Raw genomic sequence first — 21898 nt, 5'->3', positions numbered from 1 at the left:
TGCTCTATGGCTTTTTCTTTCTCTAGTCGCTCTTTCTCCAGGGCTCTTTCCATTTCTAGTCTCTCTTGCTCTAAGGCTTTCTCCCTCTCTAGTCTCTCTCGCTCTAAGGCTTTCTCCCTCTCTAGTCTCTCTCGCTCTAAGGCTTTCTCCCTCTCTAGTCTCTCTCGCTCTAAGGCTTTCTCCCTCTCTAGTCTCTCTCGCTCTAAGGCTTTCTCTCTCTCTAACCTTTCCTGCTCCAAAGCCTTTTCTCTCTCAATCCTCTCCTTCTCCTTTCTCTCAGCCTCCAGAGCTATTTCCCTCTGTAGCCTCTCTTGCTCAAGAGCTCTTTCTCTCTCCTTCTTTTCATGCTCCAAAGCCTTAGCTCTTTCTAGCTCCATTTCTTCTCTCTCTCGCTTCTCCCTCTCCTCCTTTTCTCTCTGCAGACGTTCATGCTCCAGGGCCCTCTGTCTTTCAAGCTCCTTCTGCCTCTCCAGCTCCAGGGCCCTCTCTTGTGCTAAGGCTTGCTCTCGCGCTTCCCTCTCTTTAGCCAAAGCTAGTTCCCTCTCTTGCCTCTCTCGTTCTAGAGCAAGTTCTCTCTCCTGCCTCTCTCGTTCTAGAGCAAGTTCTCTCTCCCGCTGCAAAGCCTTTTCTCGTTCTTCTCTTTCTAAGGCCTGCTGACGTTCAATTCTCTCTTTCTCCAGAGCTCTCTCTCTTTCCTCTCTCTCCAGTGCAAGAGCTCTTTCACGCTCTTCCTCAATTGCTCGTTCTTGCTCAAGTTTTCTCTGCTTCTCTTGCCTTTCCAGCTCAAGGGCCTTTTCTCTTTCTATCTCAGAGTCCCTCTCTCTGTCCCTCTCTTCTGCTGCATTGGCTTTGAGCAAACTCACAGGTACTTGAATATGGGCCGAATGTGCTCCTGTGATACCCTGGTGGGTGCCTGAAATCATGGGAAATGACACATGGCCTGCAGTATTGGCTGTGTGAGTGATGGCAGATACCAGACCCTCTGGATGACCTCTGCCAGGAAATGATGTAGCTGGAGTACTGCTGTCCTGCCTATCACCTTCCCCAGCGCCGCGGTGCCAACCTGCTCCCGAAAAAGCACCTTCTGATGCCATTTTACGTGCCAGAAGGGTCAACGGGCCCGGCTTGCGCTCTGCATGTCCACTCCTCTGTGGCTCTGGGCTGCTACTGCGGCTGCCGCTGCTGGATGAACCAGAGCTAGAGGTACTGGATGAGCGCCTAGCTGGGGCTACATCTGGACTAGGGGGGCTCTGTTTAGGGGTGTCAGGCAAGGGGAATGATAACTCTGGAGGTGGGGAGGGAGGAGGTGTCGGCTGGCGGAGTTGAGGGGACAAAAGGGAAGGCATGTGCTGCTGCGGGGGTTGACAGGATGCTCCAGACCTCTCTCTGGTTGTGGGCACTTTGGCTGGCTCTCTGTGGCCTCTCCTTCGAGCACCGCTTTCCCAATCATCATCGTCACCATCCTCCTCGCCATCCTCACTATCGTCATCGTCGCTGTCAGCAGCAACTTTGTTGGAGGCAGACCCCTTCTCTGGCCGGTGCTCACCACCAGGAACATGCATGGCCACAGAGCCAGAAGCAGGAGGACCGGACATGTCAGCCTCCTGGTTCCTGTTACCCTCTCCCTCATTCACTGCACCAAACAATCCCTCTCCACCAGAGGGGCCAGGTGGCTTGTGCTGCTCAGCCAATGCTGGCGTGGCATCCTGGTGAGGACAGAAAGGAGGGGGAGGGTTCATAGCAATAATTTAATTTTCTTTCATGTAAAGGATCTGGCACCATTCTTACCAGCAAGGTCCTTTGAAGCATAGAATCTCAAAAAAAAAAAAGATTAGAGAATGTGACCAATTGCAAGGTAAGAAAATAAAGTGATGTCTGACCTGGGCTTGAGGAGGGCATGATGTACTGTTATTGACTTCTGTGTGGTCCTCTGGCTCTGTTTAAAAAAGACAAATAAATAAAATCACAAAAATGTTTTGCATACATAAGACCCGAGATGTATATAGTACCTTACTAAGTTGCACACTTACCATTTGTGTCATATGCTTCACGAGCCTCTCTCTCCAGCCGCTGCCTCAGGAGCTCCTGTTGTTTAGCCAGATACTGCTTGATGAAGCTGTTCTGGCTCATTTCCTCACCAATCTAAATATAGAGACCATTATAAATAGAATGCATATCCCTTTCTGCTAATTGTCATTCATACTTTTATTATATGGGAAGAGGCTTCAGCGGTTGAAAGGAAAATAAAGCTTTGTGACACTTACCTGTGAGTTTGGCTGCAGTCCGATGTGAGCGGTGGAGGTCCTCTGCAGATTCTCCAGCATAAGAGCCTGTTATTGAGACAATAGTCTTTATTCATTCGATGAAAATAACAATCAGGTATTCTTCCGGAGGTGTTAAGAGTTGCTACTGGTGCTTTTCAACGCAAATATATGGGTAATTTATGACAACATAGTTACTGTGTACTGTATTCGGTAATCCTTTATCATTACTACTACTGCCAATATATCCATCCTTTACAAACTATTATGAGTTACTATACGTGCCTTGGTATGCCATCAACATAGATGGGACAAACATTATTCTGCATAGCTTTCTTAATAATCTTTGGTTAGGAAAATGTTGCCTTTGATATAGTAGTACAGTAGCAGGCAATAGGAAAATTGTGGAAAAAGAGAGGAGGATGACATACAACAGTTACCTGGTCAGAAGCAAACAAGTAACACAGTAAGAGTCATAAGGGCCAATAAGACAAGGCCTAGCAACTGGCAGACCAGACAGACAACGATGTGGGCAGAGTTGCAAGAAAAAGCTACTGGGCCTAACTTGGTTTCAATTTTACGAGTCTTTAATTTAACACTTGTTGTTTTCATCCATCTCTTCCCTGACAGTGAGCAATGCAGCAATCCTCCCACTCTGCTGCTTGTATTATTTCACCCTGCATGCATGCCTGGTGCATGCACACTTATGTAAACAACAAATACTTTGTATAACGGCAATGTTAAATAATGCTATAATCTCCAACATCTTGGACAACTATGTGATACCAAATAAAAAATAAAAAATGATAATGTAACCATCCAAGGCCAGTTGCTTGCTTTTGTTGCTAGTTGGCCTAAATTATATACAATTGTTTAATTGTATATATTGTTATTGTTAATTTGTTTGTATTTTGCCTACACTGGTAACAGACTGTAGATTTGTTATAAGTTATAACTAAATAGCAATGTCCAGATACTACACGTGAAATAAGGGTGACAAAATTCTACATTGGGATAATAAACATTTAACAAAGCAAAAGCAAATGCAAACACCACTTGCTGCTGCTTCCATGGCGCATTTCTGCGGAAAAATGGTAACGTTAGTAAACTGGATTGCGTTACCCGCTTAAAAAAAAGAAAAGCATGCCCCAACTTTCTTGGCGAGGTAAATAAGGTTGATTACCTGTCGCAATGTAAACAAACTGGCTCATCCAAGACCTATGCAGCTCACGGGCCTGGGCTACATTTTAGAGCTAAACTATTGCTAAATTTGGCGGAAAACTGCGAAATCTGTCCATTTAAAAACATTGCATTAACGTTAAATAGATATACAGAATAAGCTGGTAATAGTTGTCGAGATACTAAATAACTTGTGTGACGTTAATCTACCGGCAAAACTCATGTACACCAACATTGCTCGGGACCGACACCGTTAGCAGTAACAGAAGCAAACCAGGCCACCGCTCAAGTCACCAGCGTTAGCCAGGGGAGCTAGGGAGCTAACAGGACAACATAACCCGACACAGACTTTGAAATTAGCCCATAAGTTGATAGAACTCCGGGTCTTTCTACGGTTGGTATAAATATACACGGCGAAAACACTGCTTAACCAAAATGTAGAGCAAACAGACACATTTATCAGCTGATTGGTGGTCGTCAACCTCCATAACTCTAGCTACTACGCTGCTCGGCAGTAACGATAGCTAGTTGTCGGCCCTCGAGAGAACATCAGCCCGTTTTATCGTTAACGTTAGCTCGAAGCAACCGTGGTCCCGTATTTCGCAGCAGAACTCACCCCTTTGAGTCTTTTGATTAAAGCATTCTTCTGACCGCTTTTCGAGAGTCCTCTCTCCTCAAGAGCAGCTTTTAAATCCGCTACTCGAAGGGACTGTAGCGGTCTCCCGTCCAGCGTAACGTCTTCGAGATCCGCCATTTTCCGTTCCTCTAGTCAGTTCCCAGCGAGAGCGACGAGCAACGCCTTCCTCCACCCAGCGTCATCGTTGACGACTTCCCCCTTATCATAAATCTTTTTTTATTATCTTAGCAAATTTCACTTTCACAAAAGAAAATTTTGTAACAAAAACCTTTATTTAAAGGGTTTATGAATTAACAAACTATACAAACTATTCAGCACTCCAATCCCAAAGCCTTAGCTAAATACTCTTGATATATACAATTTTGAATGGCCTGAACTGCTGAATCCTTTGTTGTTTTTCTTGATATAATTTATTTACCACTTAAATAGACCCCAAGACAGTGTTATACTGTAACCCATATGTAGCCTATTTGTTGTTTGTCATTGCCCTTGTTTTGCAATAAGAATTTGAAAATAAAGATTTCTCAACATTTAAAGCCCAGGGAACACTTAATTAATTCCCAGTACTATTGAATGCATTCTATATAGTACACAAATTACCGTTTTAATCTTTTAATTTCGTCAACGACAAACTTTGCGCATATTCGGCGCAAGTTTGATTGCCTATACGACAAAGCTAATGAGCCAACTGCTGCAGTGCACACTCTTCCTGTTTGTCAGAAAGATTAGTAGTGCGGCTCTCGTTGGTCAACGCTGCACTTCAACTATGCTGACAATAAGGTGATTAACGTTTAAAAAAAATGATGGGTACTCGCAACCATTTATGTTAGGAGCAGTTAATTGGGACGATAGGTCTAAATTAAGACTCCTACAGTAGTGTTGCAAATAGGCTATATAAGCTAAGCTACATGATAACGTTACCCAGACCAGAGCAGTCTCTCCGTGCTGAGCTGATTAACTTACAGCAGAGGAATAGCTGGCTTTACTCAGGCTGAAACAAACCGTTTTTACCAAAGATGTCGTGGTTCAATCATGTCAGTCAAGGCTTAAATCATCAGCAGCAGCAGCCCACAGACAGCCACAGACTCACGGCCACTGACATGCTGTCTAGCACTCACAACTCCAGGCTCAGAGGTCCGACAGAGGGATCACCGACCATGGCAACACAACACTGGATCGGCTACTCCACTCCCAGCTCGGAGGACTTTCCATCAGCTTCACATGGTGTAGTCAGCCCTCCCAGCCTTGGGAACCTGTCCTGCGCTTCTCCGAGTGCAGCTAAGATGAGAGAGCTGGAGCCCATCTCCTACGTAAGCCTCCAGGAGCAGCGGTGTGTCCTGAGCTGGTTCCAGGGCTGGAACGCCTCTCAGAGGGAGCGATTCTTGCAGGACCTTCTGGGGAAAGCTGTACCTGGAAAAGTGTGCACCCTCCTAGATTCACTCAGTACTCTTCAGGTACTGTCGCACTGTCACTTCTTAACAGATTGTCCAGAGTGATCACGTCTAACCTTTTTAACAGCTGCTTTCTTTCTTTTTTTTTGTACACCTACAAGGTTAAAGACAGACTACCAAACATCTTTGAATGCCAGCTGCGCCTGTGGACCCAGTGGTTTGAGTCTTGGAGAGAAGAGGAGAGGAATCATTTCCTGCACATACTGGAAGAGCGGGATCCAGTTTTCGTTGCCCATTTTTACAGGAGTGTAGCCGGTACAGCAGGAAGAGACTGAGCAATGTTTGCATTGTGATGGAAAAGCAAGTGATTAAAACAACGTGTTAAAGAGGTGACGTGTGGTGGGAAATGTGTATTAGATCTGAGATAGTTCTCTTCAGAGAAATGTTTGCGTCACTGATGGTATTTATATTAAGTGTTCATTCAATATAAGCTGTTTTTATTAAGTTTCCTACACTGGTTTCTCCAGGGCTACATCACACATTATACCACTTTGGTTTTTTTTTTATTTATTTTATTTTTTTAAAGAAATTTCAGAACTTTTTGTGTAATGCTTTCATCATGGGTGAAGCTCTGCCATCTAGTGACCCAATGGTGTGAACATGAAATAAACCGGTTTAATATCTGGCTGTAACAATTAAACTTACAGGGTACATTTTTCAGAACTGGGCCTAGTGATTGAAACACCTGGGCAAGAGGACAAATTCTTTTTAAAACATAGACAAATAAACAAAATGCATCACTGTATATTTGTTGTTTAATTGTCTGAAACATTTAGCAGCAGTATGTGTGAGAACTACTCTGCAGTCACAGGGATTGTTTTATTTCCCTACTAAGGTTACGATAAATGAGAGACATGGCTAAGATTTACATCGGACAAAATATAATTTGCCCTGTTCTCTATTTTATCCAGTCAACTGAACCAGGAGAGAGTAACTCTATTGGTGTCAGGCCTTCAACATCTTCAACACAGAAATTGACAAATGGATAGATCTTGTCTGTAAATCTTTGACCTACAAATGAGTACATATGAGATCTGGCACCAGCGTCGTAAAATGAGATCTGTCCCTTTTTGTAGTCCAGCAGAATTCCCAGTGTAAGAGGTTGCGTCTGAATTGGAATAATAAAAGGTTTCCTATCGACAGCTCTCAACTGACCCTGTTTGTTCATGACTAGCGTCCAGAAACCGTTTGCTGAACTGAACTTCATCAATCCCTTTCTTTGAGCAGATTCACTGGCCATCCCAAGGTGGTAACAAAGCTTCCCAGCTACAGACACCTCCCAGTAGTGTCTGCCAGTTGAGTAGCCAGTCGTGCCAAGGACAGCGAGAACCACATCAAACCGGCCTGGATTGTCGGGGACGTTTTGTGCTTCCGCAGTAGTAGAAATCCTGGTGTTATCTGCAGAAAGAGCTATTCTCGGGTGTGCTGAGTTTGGATCCAAAGTCACCTGCCCTGTAAATCATATAAATGTGGTCAATCATGTGCATCTTTACATCACATTTAGAAAAGTAATTGACATTAGAACATTAAAGCACTACTCCAGTGATTTAATATGTCACTTCCATAAAGTTTGGGGAGTAACAAGTGACAGATTAAAACTAATATTTGCAAAACCAACGAGTTTGTGGTGGACTATTAAGAGGAACAGGAAGCCCCCTGTCCTGGTTGTCATCCAGGGAGAGGAAGTGAAGAGGGTGGTCTGATACAAGAACTATGGGATCCAAATAAAGGGACATAGCAGACTGTTCTTCCTGAGGAGACTCAGATCTTTCAGTGTGTGCAACAGGCTCCTGCAGATCATCTATCAGTCTGCAGTAGCCAGTGCTCTGTTTCCTGTAGTGGTGGCATCCAGGTTTGGAGGTCAGCAGTCTCAACAAGCTGTTAAGGAAGGCCAGCTAGGTGATCAGGTCGGAACTGGACAGTGTGTAGTCAGTGGCAGAGAAGAGGACGAGGGAAAAAATCTAAGTCCTCTTGGATAACCCTTCTCACCCTCTACAACGAGCTGTGGCAGATTGGCAGCTTGTTGCAGAGAAAAAGGATGAAGGACAAGATCAAAGCCTGGAAGTTGTTTTTCATCGAGTCGAGGGATGTTATTTGCTGTACAGATTGGTGAAGACCCTCAAGGCAAATGTTTGTTTTGTGATTAAGGGATATATAAATAAAATTGATTTTACTTGACTTTGTTAAAGTGCTCATATTATGCTCATTTTCAGGTTCATAATTGTATTAAGAGGTTGTACCAGAATAGGTTTATGTGGTTTCATTTTCAAAACACACCATATTTTTGATGTACTGCACATTGCTGCAGCTCCTATTTTCACCCTGTGTGTTGAGCTCTCTGTTTTAGCTACAGAGTGAGGTATCACACCTCTATTCCATCTTTGTTGGGAGTCAGAAGCAGAGTATGAGGGAGTGCCATGCTAGCAGCTAGGCGAGCATTATAACGTGTGTTACTAAGTGATGCACGTTCGTCTCTGAAGTAAAGGCTGGACTACAATAGAGCTGTTTGGAGCAGTTTGGCAACAGTGTTTTCTGTTGGAAATGGTAAGTTCCTTTGGGGTGGACTTTGGGCTTTTTCACTTTGTAAACCTATGATGTGCACAAAAAAGATATATAGCACAATAAAGTAAAGGGAAAAAGCCCAAAAGTATAATATGAGCACTTTAAGTGCTGTTGTTCTTGTTCTGCTGTATGTCTATTAGTGTGTAAGTTCATTTAGAGAAACAAATAACAGAGTCAAATTCCTTGTATGTGTTCACATGCTTGGCCAATAAAGCTGATTATGATATAACACAAAGATGTAGCCATGACAGTAGACAATGCTTCAAATATGGATGTTGCTGCAATGAGGCTAAAAATTGTAAAACGTGGATGCTTCACACACCTCTTCAACCCGGCAGCACATAAGACCTATACAGTCACCACGGTTTTAAGGTGGGCACCCAAGATTAGTTTCACAAATTCAGTAGCCGACCAAATGTGATATATTGTCACAATCTCCCCTTCTGTTCCTGAGACATGGCATTGAATAATGGCCAGAAAAGCATTTTTGCAGAACATTATGATGTCACAGTAAAGTTGACCTTTGACCTTTTGGTTATAAGATGCATTCACGAGAATGGGACTGACAACCCAAATACATAATGCCTCCAGCCATGGCTGTCACCAGTGCAGACCGCCTCCAGAACACAGAATTGAACTACATTTCACCTGATGCAACTTGTTGGCATCTTTCGTTTCCTGTCTGGTCTGGTAAATTTCTTTTTTTCCCCCAGACTATACAAAACATCTCCAGAGCCACAGAAGTCTGTTTTCACAGGCTGAGAAGCAGGTATGATGAGTGAACTGACCTTTATATGTAACATTTATGAAGTGCCTCTTTAAATTCATCTATACAGTTAGATTTATATAGTATCAGTGCAGTGTGTGTGTGTGTGTGTGTGTGTGTGTGTGTGTGTGTGTCTGTGTGTGTGTGTGTGTGTGTGTGTGTGTGTGTGTGTGTGTGCAGGCTGAAAAAGTCAAAGATATTTAATAAACTTGTGTGTGACTCACTGGCATAGATTGTCTTATCTTCCACATTACTCAGTCTGTTTTGGAGATCTGAGAAGAAAGAAAAGCATCATTTGTTTTGGGTGGGGGTAATATCACAGTGTATTCTCTGCACTCTGCTCTGCTGAACAGAACTAATAGTTACCTTGTACATTATCCTCAAGTTGGTTCTTCTCATTTTGCAGTCCTAGCATTGAGACAGAAAAGACAGCGACATTTATACATTTCATCAAGAATCAATAGAGCAACTACTACTTTCCCTTCCCTATTTTACTGAATTAATCTACTTATTGCCAGAGGGCTGAACAGAACTGAACTGTTATTCTCTGTGATCTGCTCTTCTAACTGCTGTTTGTGGTTGGCATCCTTCTCGCGCAGCTGCTGCTGCAGGCGATCCGCGTCCTCCTGGCTCTGTTGCAGTTGTCTTTGTAAATCTGATGAAATATTCAGTTTAAAAACAGCATCAAATGACTCACTGGATCTCAAGAACAATTATATGTACAGAGTGATAATGAGGTCACATTGAGCATCTCACCGGCACAGTGGGTGACATCATCAGTGCAGCACATTTTCAGTTCCTTGACCTCTTCCTTTAAGTCTGACAGAGGAAGGAGGTCAAAACACAGATATGTATCAAACACCAAGTCAAGAACAAGTTGCAAAGGAATAGTTCAACATTATGGGAAATGCACTTGTTTGCTTTCTTGCCGAGCGATAGAGAATAGATCAAATCCACGCTCATGTCTGTATGGTAAATATGTAGCCACAGCCAGAAGCCAGGTTAGCTTAGCTTAGCATAAAGACTAGAAACGAGGAACCAGCCAGCCTGCAGAGATTTCAGGAAGTGTCTGCTCCCGACCAAGAAATAGTCTGACACATAACCCCACGTAAAAACACAACAACTTTAATACCTTTGGACAGAGCCAGGCTAGCGGTTTCCCCGTTTCCAGTCTTTGTGCTAAGCTAACCAGCTTCTGGCTGTAGCATTATTGCATAAAAACATGAGTGGTATCAATCTTATGATCTAACTCTATGATAAAAAGCAAATAAGCATATTTCCCAAAATGTCAAACAATGTTCAGTAGGCTACATACCTTTATTTGCGCTTTCAAGTCTTTTGTTCACTCTTTGTTGTGTTTGTAGTTGTTGTTCCAATTCTGAGAGAGAAGACAAAAAATAACCACAGTTGTATGAAAGACCAAAACAGGTCCGTGTAACGCTTATCAGTTGAATTTTCTAAACACAAACGGACATTTGGAAAAACAGAAAAATGGGTTCAAATATCGAATTTTTCATTTTTTTCCACCTTGACAAATAAAAAAATTGGATCTTTAAATTGTTTTTCCAATTTTCTGTTTTTATTCAGAGGATTAGAAATTTAGAAAATTACAAAATTGCGTTTGGGCTCCAATTATTCAATACTGAAATGGTATTCTCTCCCTCGTTCCACCTAGTTACATCCCGCCCCGCCCCCGACTCGAGCACAGCAGCTAGACCTAAAGACAGGATGAGAATGGATGACGTGTTGGAAGTCGAATATACAAAAACATTCAGCATTCACCGGGAGGTGAAACGCTTGTCAATATCCAGCACAGACTTGAATCAAGATTGCATAGTGTCTATATTTAAAGTAAGTAAGTTTGGTGCTTTTAACTTAATAATTATCCAGAGTCTTCTTGAATGCCCGCCTAAACACATCCAGACACACCCACGATAATAGCCAACCAATCGTTGGTAACTAGGTGGAACGAGGGAGAGAATATCATTACAGTATTGAATAATTGGAGCCCAGACCAAATTTTATAATTTTCTAAATTTCTGATCCTCTGAATAAAAACAGAAAATTGGAAAAACAGGTTAAAGATCCAATTTTTTAAGTAAGTAAGTAAGTAAGTAAAGTTTATTTCTAAAGCACATTTAAAAACAACTCGCGCTGACCAAAGTGCTGTACATAGCGCATTAGCCACAGGGTGATAAAATAAAAATAAAAATAAAACACACGTACAAATCAGTGGTTTAGGCTAAAAAGTACATAGAAAGACAAACACTTAATTACAAACCTAGCAGGATAAGACAATTAAGATGCCGGGAAGGCCAATGTAAAAAGATGAGTTTTGAGCCTGGCTTTCAATATCACAATTGAAGGGGCATTTCTGATGTCAGGTGGCAGTCGGTTCCACAGCTGAGGGCCAGCAACAGAAAAGGCTCTGTCACCTTTTTGCTTAAGCCGGGACCGTGGGACATGGAGGAAGCCTTGGCTGGAGGATCTGAGGGACCTGGGGGCTACGTGAAGATGAATGATATCAGCTATGTAGCTGGGGGCCAGGGCAAAAACCATCAACAGTATTTTAAATTGTATCCTAGACTGGACTGGAAGCCAGTGCAAGGAGGCTAGGACAGGTGTAATGTGTTCACGCTTTTTTGTATTCGTGAGCAGCCTAGCCGCTGCATTTTGGACCATCTGAAGCAGTGCCACCAGAGTCAGAGGGAGACCAAAGTAGAGTGAGTTACAATAGTCTAAGTGGGAGGTTATGAGGGCATGGATGACTTTTTCCAGATCATTGTATGACAGAACAGACTTGAATTTAGAAATTATTCTTAGTTGGTAAAAATTGGACTTTAAAAAAATAACACCCAAGTTACGTGCATGGGGTTTAACATAGGGGGCAAGGGGACCAAGGTCGGCAGGGATGGCAGTTTTGGATTTTGAAGGACCAAAGACAATAACTTCAGTTTTGTTATCATTTAACTGAAGAAAATTGTTAGCCATCCAGATTTTAATTTCTTTCAAACAGTCTAAAAGAGGCTGCATGGAGTTGCTGGATTTAAGTGGGATGTACAGTTGGGAGTCATATGCATAGAAATGGAAAGAGATATAAAATTTTCTGATGATGTTACCTAAGCGGAGCATATAAAGGCTGAAGAGTACTGGACCCAGAATGGATCCCTGTCCCTTGTTAATTTGTCAAGGTGAAAAAAAATGAAAAATTTGATATTTTAACCCATTTTTCTGTTTTTCCAAATGTCCGTTTGTGCTTAGAAAATTGAACTGATAAGCGTTACACAGACCCAAAACGATTTTTTTTAACATCATTCCAGATAAAGGAGGAAGGTTGTAGATGAAGACAGATCATTTAATCTTTACTCTGTATTTAAAAGATCTATTCTAGTAAGACATCATGTGTTGGATGACAGCAGAGACACAATAGTAGTGAAGTAAGAATTACAAATTACAAACCACTGCAATTTTCAGAAGGTTTGGATGCCTTTTTCTGAGCCTTTTTCAGTTGTGTCCTCAAATCAGCAATCTCCATTACTAGCAGAGACACAGACACAGCTGCAGTTATTTTGTGCTTAAAGGAAACAAACATGACGCGAAACTCTAGCAAATAAGAAATGTTCTCACTCAAGTTAAAATTCTTTGCATCGGCTTCCTGGAGTCGAAGTTCACTGTCTTGCAGTTGCCGCGTTATCAATTCCAGTCTCTTTTGCAGCTCTGAAGATGATTTAGAGGTCAATGAAATACAAAATCATGAAATCAAAATCTGGGTATCATTGTATGTCTCGCTTTGTGGCACATTACAATGTAACAATCACATTTTCTTTACCTCTGGCGTTCTCAGTGCTTGTATCTCTAACGTCTAATATCTCGTATTCTAGTGGTTTGATTTTCTTGTGAAGTTCCATAATCTGAGCCGCTAAAAAAAAAACAAGCTACTTTTAGTTCTCTGATGCCATTTGACAATTCTGTTGTTTGTTTTTTTCTGACCAAACCACTTACTTAGATTAGCGATCCTTGTATCACTTGAGTCCAGCAACAGTGTCTTTTCTTCTATCTGATTTCTGATGTCATCCAGTTCATTCTCCAGATCTCCGAGAAAGACAGAATGGATGTTTTATTTTCTCAGAATGTATGAAAAAGCATTCATAATAAGTGACCTGTATATATTGCTCCCCACCTTTAATTCTGTCCAATGCTGCTTGTGTCTGACGCTTTTCTTGCTTCTCCAATCTTGCTATTTCATCTTGATGAGCCAAAATTTTAAACACTAACAGAAGAAAGCTTGGATGAGATCCATTCAGTGGAAACAACACCATGATCAACAACCACGGAACAATTCATTTTTACTGTCATTTTGATCATGACTCACTCAGTTTAGTATTTTCATTGTTTTCATCTTGAATTCCGTCCACCAAATTATTCAAATGGTCTTGGAGTGCTGCAGAGCAACGGACGTAGAACAACATCATTCCATGTGAGCGCTTGTTTTGTTTTGACAGTTTATTAAAAACATTTGGAGGCTATTACGTTATTGCTCTGCTCCTTAGTCAAGATATGTGTCTGTCACTCACCTCTAATCTTTTCGTAATCTGTGTCATTTGCTGCCACATATGACAGTTTCTCAATCTGTGTTTGTATTGCAATGATCTGTAGAACTGGAAAAAGAGTTCAACTTTGATAATCATATTAACCTCCCATCTTGATTATACATATAATTCAGGGATTGTGACTCCTTCAGTCGGTTGTTAATCATGTTCCACTCACTTCGTTGTGGTTGAGCACTGCTTGCTTTTAGCTCTTCTGTTTTTCTGGCCAGCTCATTATTTTTCTCATCTATAAGTTTTTGAAGCTCTGCAGAACAAAAACAAAACAATTTCACACCATTGTCTAAATGTGTCTCTGTCTCTAAGCTGCACAGGTCCCATATTTTGTGCACCAATTGAAGTGCGTAATTGAATGGAAACCAAATATCCCAGAAATGGTAAATACTTCATATCAAGCAAAGATGGAATATGTCAACAAATAGGCACTATTAAACTGTATAGTGACACACAAACACACACACACACTGACCGTTGATCTTGGTTTCAGATTTCGTGTTCTGTAGTTGTCTCTTCAGCTCCTCCAGTTGCAGGGTTAATGTAGAAACCTGGAGAGCTGAAAGAACCACATTTAAAAGCAACTGTAGAACCATATTTAAATTGTCTAAAGTTTTTCCTTATCCTTCAAACTTTATATGCAGAACACAACACAATTATTGTGTTCTTTTGTACTGTTTGGTAACACAGCTCCACCACTCACCAAGTGAAGAAACAGACTCAGATTTGGACTGCAGTTCCTTCATTTTGGCATCCAGGTTGGTCTGCAGATCTACATGCACATTTAGACACATTTGTAACAAGTGTTGATCCCACAAACAGAACAAGTTCAAACATTTGAATACCTTAAACAGGGCTATCTGAGGACTGTGAACAATATATTTCTAAGATACAACTTTCTTTCTTTATGCTAATCCCAATAGTTGTGGTTTTGACAGGCAACATCTGCCAGGGTTGCCCCCTCTCCCCCTCATTGTTCGCTTCACCTTTCCAATAGTTATGACCTGAAAAAGTATCCAAAGGTTGTTTAGAAAGAAAATTAATATGATTTGAGAGAAATTTGCATGTTTAAAAAACAAATCGTGAGGACCAATGTCATTCAAGACTTGTAGCACACTTAGAATGTTTAAAAAAAGATATAAAAATAATTTAAGGAATATATAAATACATGATCAGAAAGCCAAATTGCCATTAGTATGATTAGTATGTACAGAATTGTCTGCCTGTATTGGATTGTAAAAGGGTAAGCATAATAAGCTGTAGCAGGCTACACCAGTTTCAGACTTATTATTATTATTATGTGTATTGTTGTATTATCCTATTTCTAACAACAATTCATTTTATTTTATTTTTGACATTAAACCCATTCATTTTCCTGAATGGAGTCAAAAGGGTGAGACGTTACTGGCCTGTACGGACAGTAAGTAACAAGTCACACACTACACTCACCTTTAAGTTTGTGCTCAAACCCGGTACACTGTGCCTCCGTCTGGTTCAGTTTATTCTGCAGAGCTAGTAAAAAAAAACACATTCATCTTTTTTGTTTATTGCTTTTTGTATCTTGTAAGAGAAACCTACACATGCTAGTGCTGAACTCACCCTTGATCTCAGCTTGATCACGGATGCGCTCCTCCACTTTTGCCTTCAGTTGTTCTCTCAGCTCTAGGAAAAGTCAGGTATGCTTCAGCTATTGCTAAAGTGTGATTTATGGTTCTGCGGAGGCTCCACACAGATATAGCCTATTACGCCATAGCCTACTACGTATTTAGATATCAGATCCCCTTCTAATGGGAGGCATGAAAACCTTTTTATTGTAGCATACTCTTCTGTGGTCTCATATGTTCTAATTGTAAAAGTGTATTAATTTTAGTATTATGTGGGTGGCTTCATTGTTGAGCTATATTTTTTTCACTTGGCATATGTTTTTATGTTACGCTTGTCCTTTTTTTTTTACTGTTATTGTTACATATTGTTATATGTTACAGCCTGCAGAGATTTCAGGAAGTGTCTGCTCCCGACCAAGAAATAGTCTGACACATAACCCCACGTAAAAACACAACACACTTTAATACCTTTGGACAGAGCCAGGCTAGCGGTTTCCCTGTTTCCAGTCTTTGTGCTAAGCTAACCGGGTTCTGGCTATAGCATTATTGCATAAAAACATGAGTGGTATCAATCTTATGATCTAACTCTATGATACAAAGCAAATAAGCATATTTCCCAAAATGTCAAACAATTTTCAGTAGGCTACATACCTTTATTTGCGCTTTCAAGTCTTTTGTTCACTCTTTGTTGTGTTTCTAGTTGTTGTTCCAATTCTGAGAGAGAAGACAAAAAATAACCACAGTTGTATGAAAGACCAAAAAGATTTTTTTTAAACATCATTCCAGATAAAGGAGGAAGGTTGTAGATGAAGACAGATCATTTAATCTTTACTCTGTATTTAAAAGATCTATTCTAGTAAGACATCATGTGTTGGATGACAGCAGAGACACAATAGTAGTGAAGTAACAGAATAACAAACCATTACTATTTTCAGAAGGTTTGGATGTCTTTTTCTGAGCCTTTTTCAGTTGTGTCCTCAAATCAGCAATCTCCATTACTAGCAGAGACACAGACACAGCTGCAGTTATTTTGTGCTTAAAGGAAACAAACATGACGCGAAACTCTAGCAAATAAGAAATGTTCTCACTCAAGTTAAAATTCTTTGCATCGGCTTCCTGGAGTCGAAGTTCACTGTCTTGCAGTTGCCGCGTTATCAATTCCAGTCTCTTTTGCAGCACTGAAGATGATTTAGAGGTCAATGAAATACAAAATCATGAAATCAAAATCTGGGTATCATTGTATGTCTCGCTTTGTGGCACATTACAATGTAACAATCACATTTTCTTTACCTCTGGCGTTCTCAGTGCTTGTATCTCTAACGTTTAATATCTCGTCTTCTAGTGGTTTGATTTTCTTGTGAAGTTCCATAATCTGAGCCGCTAAAAAAAAACAAGCTACTTTTAGTACTCTGATGCCATTTGACAATTCTGTTGTTTGTTTTTTTCTGACCAAACCACTTACTTAGATTGCCGATCCTTGTATCACTTGAGTCTAGCAACAGTGTCTTTTCTTCTATCTGATTTCTGATGTCCTTCAGTTCATTCTCCAGATCTCCGAGAAAGACAGAATGGATGTTTTATTTTCTCAGAATGTATGAAAAAGCATTCATAATAAGTGACCTGTATATATTGCTCCCCACCTTTAATTCTGTCCAATGCTGCTTGTGTCTGACGCTTTTCTTGCTTCTCCAATCTTGCTATTTCATCTTGATGAGCCAAAATTTTAAACACTAACAGAAGAAAGCTTGGATGAGATCCATTCAGTGGAAACAACACCATGATCAACAACCACGGAACAATTCATTTTTACTGTCATTTTGATCATGACTCACTCAGTTTAGTATTTTCATTGTTTTCATCTTGAATTCCGTCCACCAAATTATTCAAATGGTCATGGAGTGCTGCAGAGCAACGGACGTAGAACAACATCATTCCATGTGAGTGCTTGTTTTGTTTTGACAGTTTATTAAAAACATTTGGAGGCTATTACGTTATTGCTCTGCTCCTTAGTCAAGATATGTGTCTGTCACTCACCTCTAATCTTTTCGTAATCTGTGTCATTTGCTGCCACATATGACAGTTTCTCAATCTGTGTTTGTATTGCAATGATCTGTAGAACTGGAAAAAGAGTTCAACTTTGATAATCATATTAACCTCCCATCTTGATTATACATATAATTCAGGGATTGTGACTCCTTCAGTCGGTTGTTAATCATGTTCCACTCACTTCTTTGTGGTTGAGCACTGCTTGCTTTTAGCTCTTCTGTTTTTCTGGCCAGCTCATTATTTTTCTCATCTATAAGTTTTTGAAGCTCTGCAGAACAAAAACAAAACAATTTCACACCATTGTCTATATGTGTCTCTGTCTCTAAGCTGCACAGGTCCCATATTTTGTGCACCAATTGAAGTGCGTAATTGAATGGAAACCAAATATCCCAGAAATGGTAAATACTTCATATCAAGCAAAGATGGAATATGTCAACAAATAGGCACTATTAAACTGTATAGTGACACACAAACACACACACACACTGACCGTTGATCTTGGTTTCAGATTTCGTGTTCTGTAGTTGTCTCTTCAGCTCCTCCAGTTGCAGGGTTAATGTAGAAACCTGGAGAGCTGAAAGAACCACATTTAAAAGCAACTGTAGAACCATATTTAAATTGTCTAAAGTTTTTCCTTATCCATCAAACTTTATATGCAGAACACAACACAATTATTGTGTTCTTTTGTACTGTTTGGTAACACAGCTCCACCACTCACCAAGTGAAGAAACAGACTCAGATTTGGACTGCAGTTCCTTCATTTTGGCATCCAGGTTGGTCTGCAGATCTACATGCACATTTAGACACATTTGTAACAAGTGTTGATCCCACAGACAGAACAAGTTCAAACATTTGAATACCTTAAACAGGGCTATCTGAGGACTGTGAACAATATACACTCACCTAAAGGATTATTAGGAACACCATACTAATACTGTGTTTGACCCTATCCTATAAATATGGGCCAACATTTCTAAAGAATGCTTCCAGCACCTTGTTGAATCAATGACACAAAGAATTAAGGCAGTTCTGAAGGCAAAAGGGATCCCCCACACCATTACACCCCCACCACCACCAGCCTGCCCAGTGGTAACAAGGCATGAGGGATCCATGTTCTCATTCTGTTTACGCCAAATTCTGACTCTACCATCTGAATGTCTCAACAGAAATCGAGACTCATCAGACCTGGCAACATTTTTCCAGTCTTCAACTGTCCAATTTTGGTGTGCTCGTGCAAATTGTAGCCTCATTTTCCTATTTTTAGTGTACATGAGTGGTAGCCAGTGGGGTCTTCTGCTGGTGTAGCCCATCCGCCTCAAGGTTGTGCGGGTTGTGGCTTCACAAATGCTTTGCTGCATACCTCGGTTGTAACGAGTGGTTATTTGAGTTTAAGTTGATCTTCTATCAGCTTGAATCAGTCGGCCCATTCTCCTCTGACCTCTAGCATCAACAAGGCATTTTTGCCCCCCAGGACTGCAGCATACTGGATGTTTTTCCTTTTTCAGACCATTCTTTGTAAACCCTAGAAATGGTTGTGTGTGAAAATCCCAGTAACTGAGCAGATTGTGAAATACTCAGACCAGCCCTTCTGGCACCAACAACCATGCAAAGCTCAAAGTTGCTTAGATCACCTTTCTTTCCCATTCTGACATTCAGTTTGGAGTTCAGGAGATTGTCTAGACCTGGACCACACCCCTAAATGCATTGAAGCGGTTGCCATGTAACTGGGTGATTAGAAAATTTCATTAATGTGAAATTTAACAGGTATTCCTAATAATCCTTTAGGTGAGTGTATTTCTAAGATACAACTTTCTTTCTTTATGCTAATCCCAATAGTTGTGGTTTTGACAGGCAACATCTGCCAGGGTTGCCCCCTCTCCCCCTCATTGTTTGCTTCACCTTTCCAATAGTTATGACCTGAAAAAGTATCCAAAGGTTGTTTGAAATGAAAGTCAATATGATTTGAGAGGAATTTGCATGTTTAAAAATCAAATCGTGAGGACCAATGTAATACATCATTCAAAACTTGTAGCACACTTAGAATGTTTAAAAAAAGATATAAAAATAATTTAGTGAATATATAAATACATGATCAGAAAGCCACATTGCCATTAGTATGTACAGAATTGTCTGCCTGTATTGGATTGTAAAAGGGTAAGCATAATAAGCTGTAGAAGGCTACACCAGTTTCAGACTTATTATTATTATTATGTGTATTGTTGTATTATCCTATTTCTAACAACAATTCATTTTATTTTATTTTTGACATTAAACCCATTCATTTTCCTGAATGGAGTCAAAAGGGTGAGACGTTACTGGCCTGTACGGACAGTAAGTAACAAGTCACACACTACACTCACCTTTAAGTTTGTGCTCAAACCCGGTACACTGTGCCTCCGTCTGGTTCAGTTTATTCTGCAGAGCTAGTAAAAAAAAACACATTTATCTTTTTTGTTTATTGCTTTTTTGTATCTTGTTAGAGAAACCTGCACATGCTAGTGCTGAACTCACCCTTGATCTCAGCTTGACACATAACCCCACGTAAAAACACAACACACTTTAATACCTTTGGACAGAGCCAGGCTAGCGGTTTCCCTGTTTCCAGTCTTTGTGCTAAGCTAACCGGGTTCTGGCTGTAGCATTATTGCATAAAAACATGAGTGGTATCAATCTTATGATCTAACTCTATGATACAAAGCAAATAAGCATATTTCCCAAAATGTCAAACAACGTTCAGTAGGCTACATACCTTTATTTGCGCTTTCAAGTCTTTTGTTCACTCTTTGTTGTGTTTCTAGTTGTTGTTCCAATTCTGAGAGAGAAGACAAAAAATAACCACAGTTGTATGAAAGACCAAAAAGATTTTTTTTAAACATCATTCCAGATAAAGGAGGAAGGTTGTAGATGAAGACAGATCATTTAATCTTTACTCTGTATTTAAAAGATCTATTCTAGTAAGACATCATGTGTTGGATGACAGCAGAGACACAATAGTAGTGAAGTAACAGAATAACAAACCATTACTATTTTCAGCAGGTTTGGATGTCTTTTTCTGAGCCTTTTTCAGTTGTGTCCTCAAATCAGCAATCTCCATTACTAGCAGAGACACAGACACAGCTGCAGTTATTTTGTGCTTAAAGGAAACAAACATGACGCGAAACTCTAGCAAATAAGAAATGTTCTCACTCAAGTTAAAATTCTTTGCATCGGCTTCCTGGAGTCGAAGTTCACTGTCTTGCAGTTGCCGCGTTATCAATTCCAGTCTCTTTTGCAGCACTGAAGATGATTTAGAGGTCAATGAAATACAAAATCATGAAATCAAAATCTGGGTATCATTGTATGTCTCGCTTTGTGGCACATTACAATGTTACAATCACATTTTCTTTACCTCTGGCGTTCTCAGTGCTTGTATCTCTAACGTTTAATATCTCGTCTTCTAGTGGTTTGATTTTCTTGTGAAGTTCCATAATCTGAGCCGCTAAAAAAAAACAAGCTACTTTTAGTTCTCTGATGCCATTTGACAATTCTGTTGTTTGTTTTTTTCTGACCAAACCACTTACTTAGATTGCCGATCCTTGTATCACTTGAATCCAGCAACAGTGTCTTTTCTTCTATCTGATTTCTGATGTCCTCCAGTTCATTCTCCAGATCTCCGAGAAAGACAGAATGGATGTTTTATTTTCTCAGAATGTATGAAAAAGCATTCATAATAAGTGACCTGTATATATTGCTCCCCACCTTTAATTCTGTCCAATGCTGCTTGTGTCTGACGCTTTTCTTGCTTCTCCAATCTTGCTATTTCATCTTGATGAGCCAAAATTTTAAACACTAACAGAAGAAAGCTTGGATGAGATCCATTCAGTGGAAACAACACCATGATCAACAACCACGGAACAATTCATTTTTACTGTCATTTTGATCATGACTCACTCAGTTTAGTATTTTCATTGTTTTCATCTTGAATTCCGTCCACCAAATTATTCAAATTGTCATGGAGTGCTGCAGAGCAACGGACGTAGAACAACATCATTCCATGTGAGCGCTTGTTTTGTTTTGACAGTTTATTAAAAACATTTGGAGGCTATTACGTTATTGCTCTGCTCCTTAGTCAAGATATGTGTCTGTCACTCACCTCTAATCCTTTCGTAATCTGTGTCATTTGCTGCCACATATGACAGTTTCTCAATCTGTGTTTGTATTGCAATGATCTGTAGAACTGGAAAAAGAGTTCAACTTTGATAATCATATTAACCTCCCATCTTGATTATACATATAATTCAGGGATTGTGACTCCTTCAGTCGGTTGTTAATCATGTTCCACTCACTTCTTTGTGGTTGAGCACTGCTTGCTTTTAGCTCTTCTGTTTTTCTGGCCAGCTCATTATTTTTCTCATCTATAAGTTTTTGAAGCTCTGCAGAACAAAAACAAAACAATTTCACACCATTGTCTAAATGTGTCTCTGTCTCTAAGCTGCACAGGTCCCATATTTTGTGCACCAATTGAAGTGCGTAATTGAATGGAAACCAAATATCCCAGAAATGGTAAATACTTCATATCAAGCAAAGATGGAATATGTCAACAAATAGGCACTATTAAACTGTATAGTGACACACAAACACACACACACACTGACCGTTGATCTTGGTTTCAGATTTCGTGTTCTGTAGTTGTCTCTTCAGCTCCTCCAGTTGCAGGGTTAATGTAGAAACCTGGAGAGCTGAAAGAACCACATTTAAAAGCAACTGTAGAACCATATTTAAATTGTCTAAAGTTTTTCCTTATCCATCAAA

The 21898-nt window shown here is 40.3% G+C and overlaps 3 protein-coding genes across 3 annotated transcripts in view; 1 reads left to right on the top strand and 2 right to left on the bottom strand.

Moving 5' to 3' along the window:
* Nucleotides 1-4232, bottom strand: part of acin1a (apoptotic chromatin condensation inducer 1a) — a 19465-nt gene extending 15233 nt beyond the window's left edge. Inside the window, exons 1-5 of the mRNA XM_039816761.1 lie at nucleotides 4057-4232; nucleotides 2265-2330; nucleotides 2031-2142; nucleotides 1881-1936; nucleotides 1-1706 (exon numbers count right to left, since the gene is read on the bottom strand). The exon at nucleotides 1-1706 is cut by the window's left edge and continues 1327 nt beyond it. Coding sequence (XP_039672695.1) covers nucleotides 1-1706; nucleotides 1881-1936; nucleotides 2031-2142; nucleotides 2265-2330; nucleotides 4057-4194 — 2078 coding nt within the window. The 5' untranslated portion in view covers nucleotides 4195-4232. The remainder of the gene's footprint in view (nucleotides 1707-1880; nucleotides 1937-2030; nucleotides 2143-2264; nucleotides 2331-4056) is intronic.
* A 530-nt stretch (nucleotides 4233-4762) lies between these two features.
* Nucleotides 4763-6269, top strand: c11h14orf119 (chromosome 11 C14orf119 homolog). The gene is made up of 2 exons (XM_039816762.1): nucleotides 4763-5531; nucleotides 5630-6269. The coding sequence occupies exons 1-2, from the start codon at nucleotides 5094-5096 to the stop codon at nucleotides 5801-5803; spliced, it is 612 nt and encodes a 203-aa protein (XP_039672696.1). The 5' UTR covers nucleotides 4763-5093; the 3' UTR covers nucleotides 5804-6269.
* si:ch211-14a17.10 (protein lava lamp) overlaps nucleotides 6266-21898 on the bottom strand; it is a 30714-nt gene continuing 15081 nt past the window's right edge. The window contains exons 45-84 of the mRNA XM_039816176.1: nucleotides 21742-21825; nucleotides 21433-21519; nucleotides 21240-21323; nucleotides 21038-21106; nucleotides 20846-20935; nucleotides 20668-20757; nucleotides 20496-20585; nucleotides 20294-20383; nucleotides 20126-20203; nucleotides 19857-19919; nucleotides 19468-19530; nucleotides 17826-17894; nucleotides 17598-17681; nucleotides 17289-17375; nucleotides 17096-17179; nucleotides 16894-16962; nucleotides 16702-16791; nucleotides 16524-16613; nucleotides 16352-16441; nucleotides 16150-16239; nucleotides 15982-16059; nucleotides 15713-15775; nucleotides 15057-15119; nucleotides 14907-14969; nucleotides 14161-14229; nucleotides 13933-14016; nucleotides 13624-13710; nucleotides 13431-13514; nucleotides 13229-13297; nucleotides 13037-13126; nucleotides 12859-12948; nucleotides 12686-12775; nucleotides 12484-12573; nucleotides 12316-12393; nucleotides 10172-10234; nucleotides 9613-9675; nucleotides 9395-9511; nucleotides 9223-9264; nucleotides 9081-9128; nucleotides 6266-6980 (exon numbers count right to left, since the gene is read on the bottom strand). Of these exons, the coding sequence (XP_039672110.1) occupies nucleotides 6427-6980; nucleotides 9081-9128; nucleotides 9223-9264; nucleotides 9395-9511; nucleotides 9613-9675; nucleotides 10172-10234; nucleotides 12316-12393; nucleotides 12484-12573; nucleotides 12686-12775; nucleotides 12859-12948; nucleotides 13037-13126; nucleotides 13229-13297; nucleotides 13431-13514; nucleotides 13624-13710; nucleotides 13933-14016; nucleotides 14161-14229; nucleotides 14907-14969; nucleotides 15057-15119; nucleotides 15713-15775; nucleotides 15982-16059; nucleotides 16150-16239; nucleotides 16352-16441; nucleotides 16524-16613; nucleotides 16702-16791; nucleotides 16894-16962; nucleotides 17096-17179; nucleotides 17289-17375; nucleotides 17598-17681; nucleotides 17826-17894; nucleotides 19468-19530; nucleotides 19857-19919; nucleotides 20126-20203; nucleotides 20294-20383; nucleotides 20496-20585; nucleotides 20668-20757; nucleotides 20846-20935; nucleotides 21038-21106; nucleotides 21240-21323; nucleotides 21433-21519; nucleotides 21742-21825 (3626 nt within the window). The 3' untranslated portion in view covers nucleotides 6266-6426. The remainder of the gene's footprint in view (nucleotides 6981-9080; nucleotides 9129-9222; nucleotides 9265-9394; nucleotides 9512-9612; nucleotides 9676-10171; nucleotides 10235-12315; nucleotides 12394-12483; nucleotides 12574-12685; nucleotides 12776-12858; nucleotides 12949-13036; nucleotides 13127-13228; nucleotides 13298-13430; nucleotides 13515-13623; nucleotides 13711-13932; nucleotides 14017-14160; nucleotides 14230-14906; nucleotides 14970-15056; nucleotides 15120-15712; nucleotides 15776-15981; nucleotides 16060-16149; nucleotides 16240-16351; nucleotides 16442-16523; nucleotides 16614-16701; nucleotides 16792-16893; nucleotides 16963-17095; nucleotides 17180-17288; nucleotides 17376-17597; nucleotides 17682-17825; nucleotides 17895-19467; nucleotides 19531-19856; nucleotides 19920-20125; nucleotides 20204-20293; nucleotides 20384-20495; nucleotides 20586-20667; nucleotides 20758-20845; nucleotides 20936-21037; nucleotides 21107-21239; nucleotides 21324-21432; nucleotides 21520-21741; nucleotides 21826-21898) is intronic.

This window comes from Perca fluviatilis, chromosome 11 (genome assembly GCF_010015445.1).
Source record: "Perca fluviatilis chromosome 11, GENO_Pfluv_1.0, whole genome shotgun sequence".
NCBI classification, from domain to species: Eukaryota; Metazoa; Chordata; class Actinopteri; order Perciformes; family Percidae; genus Perca; species Perca fluviatilis.
Note: the sequence above shows the minus strand (reverse complement) of the source record. Positions and strands in the feature narration are given on the sequence as shown.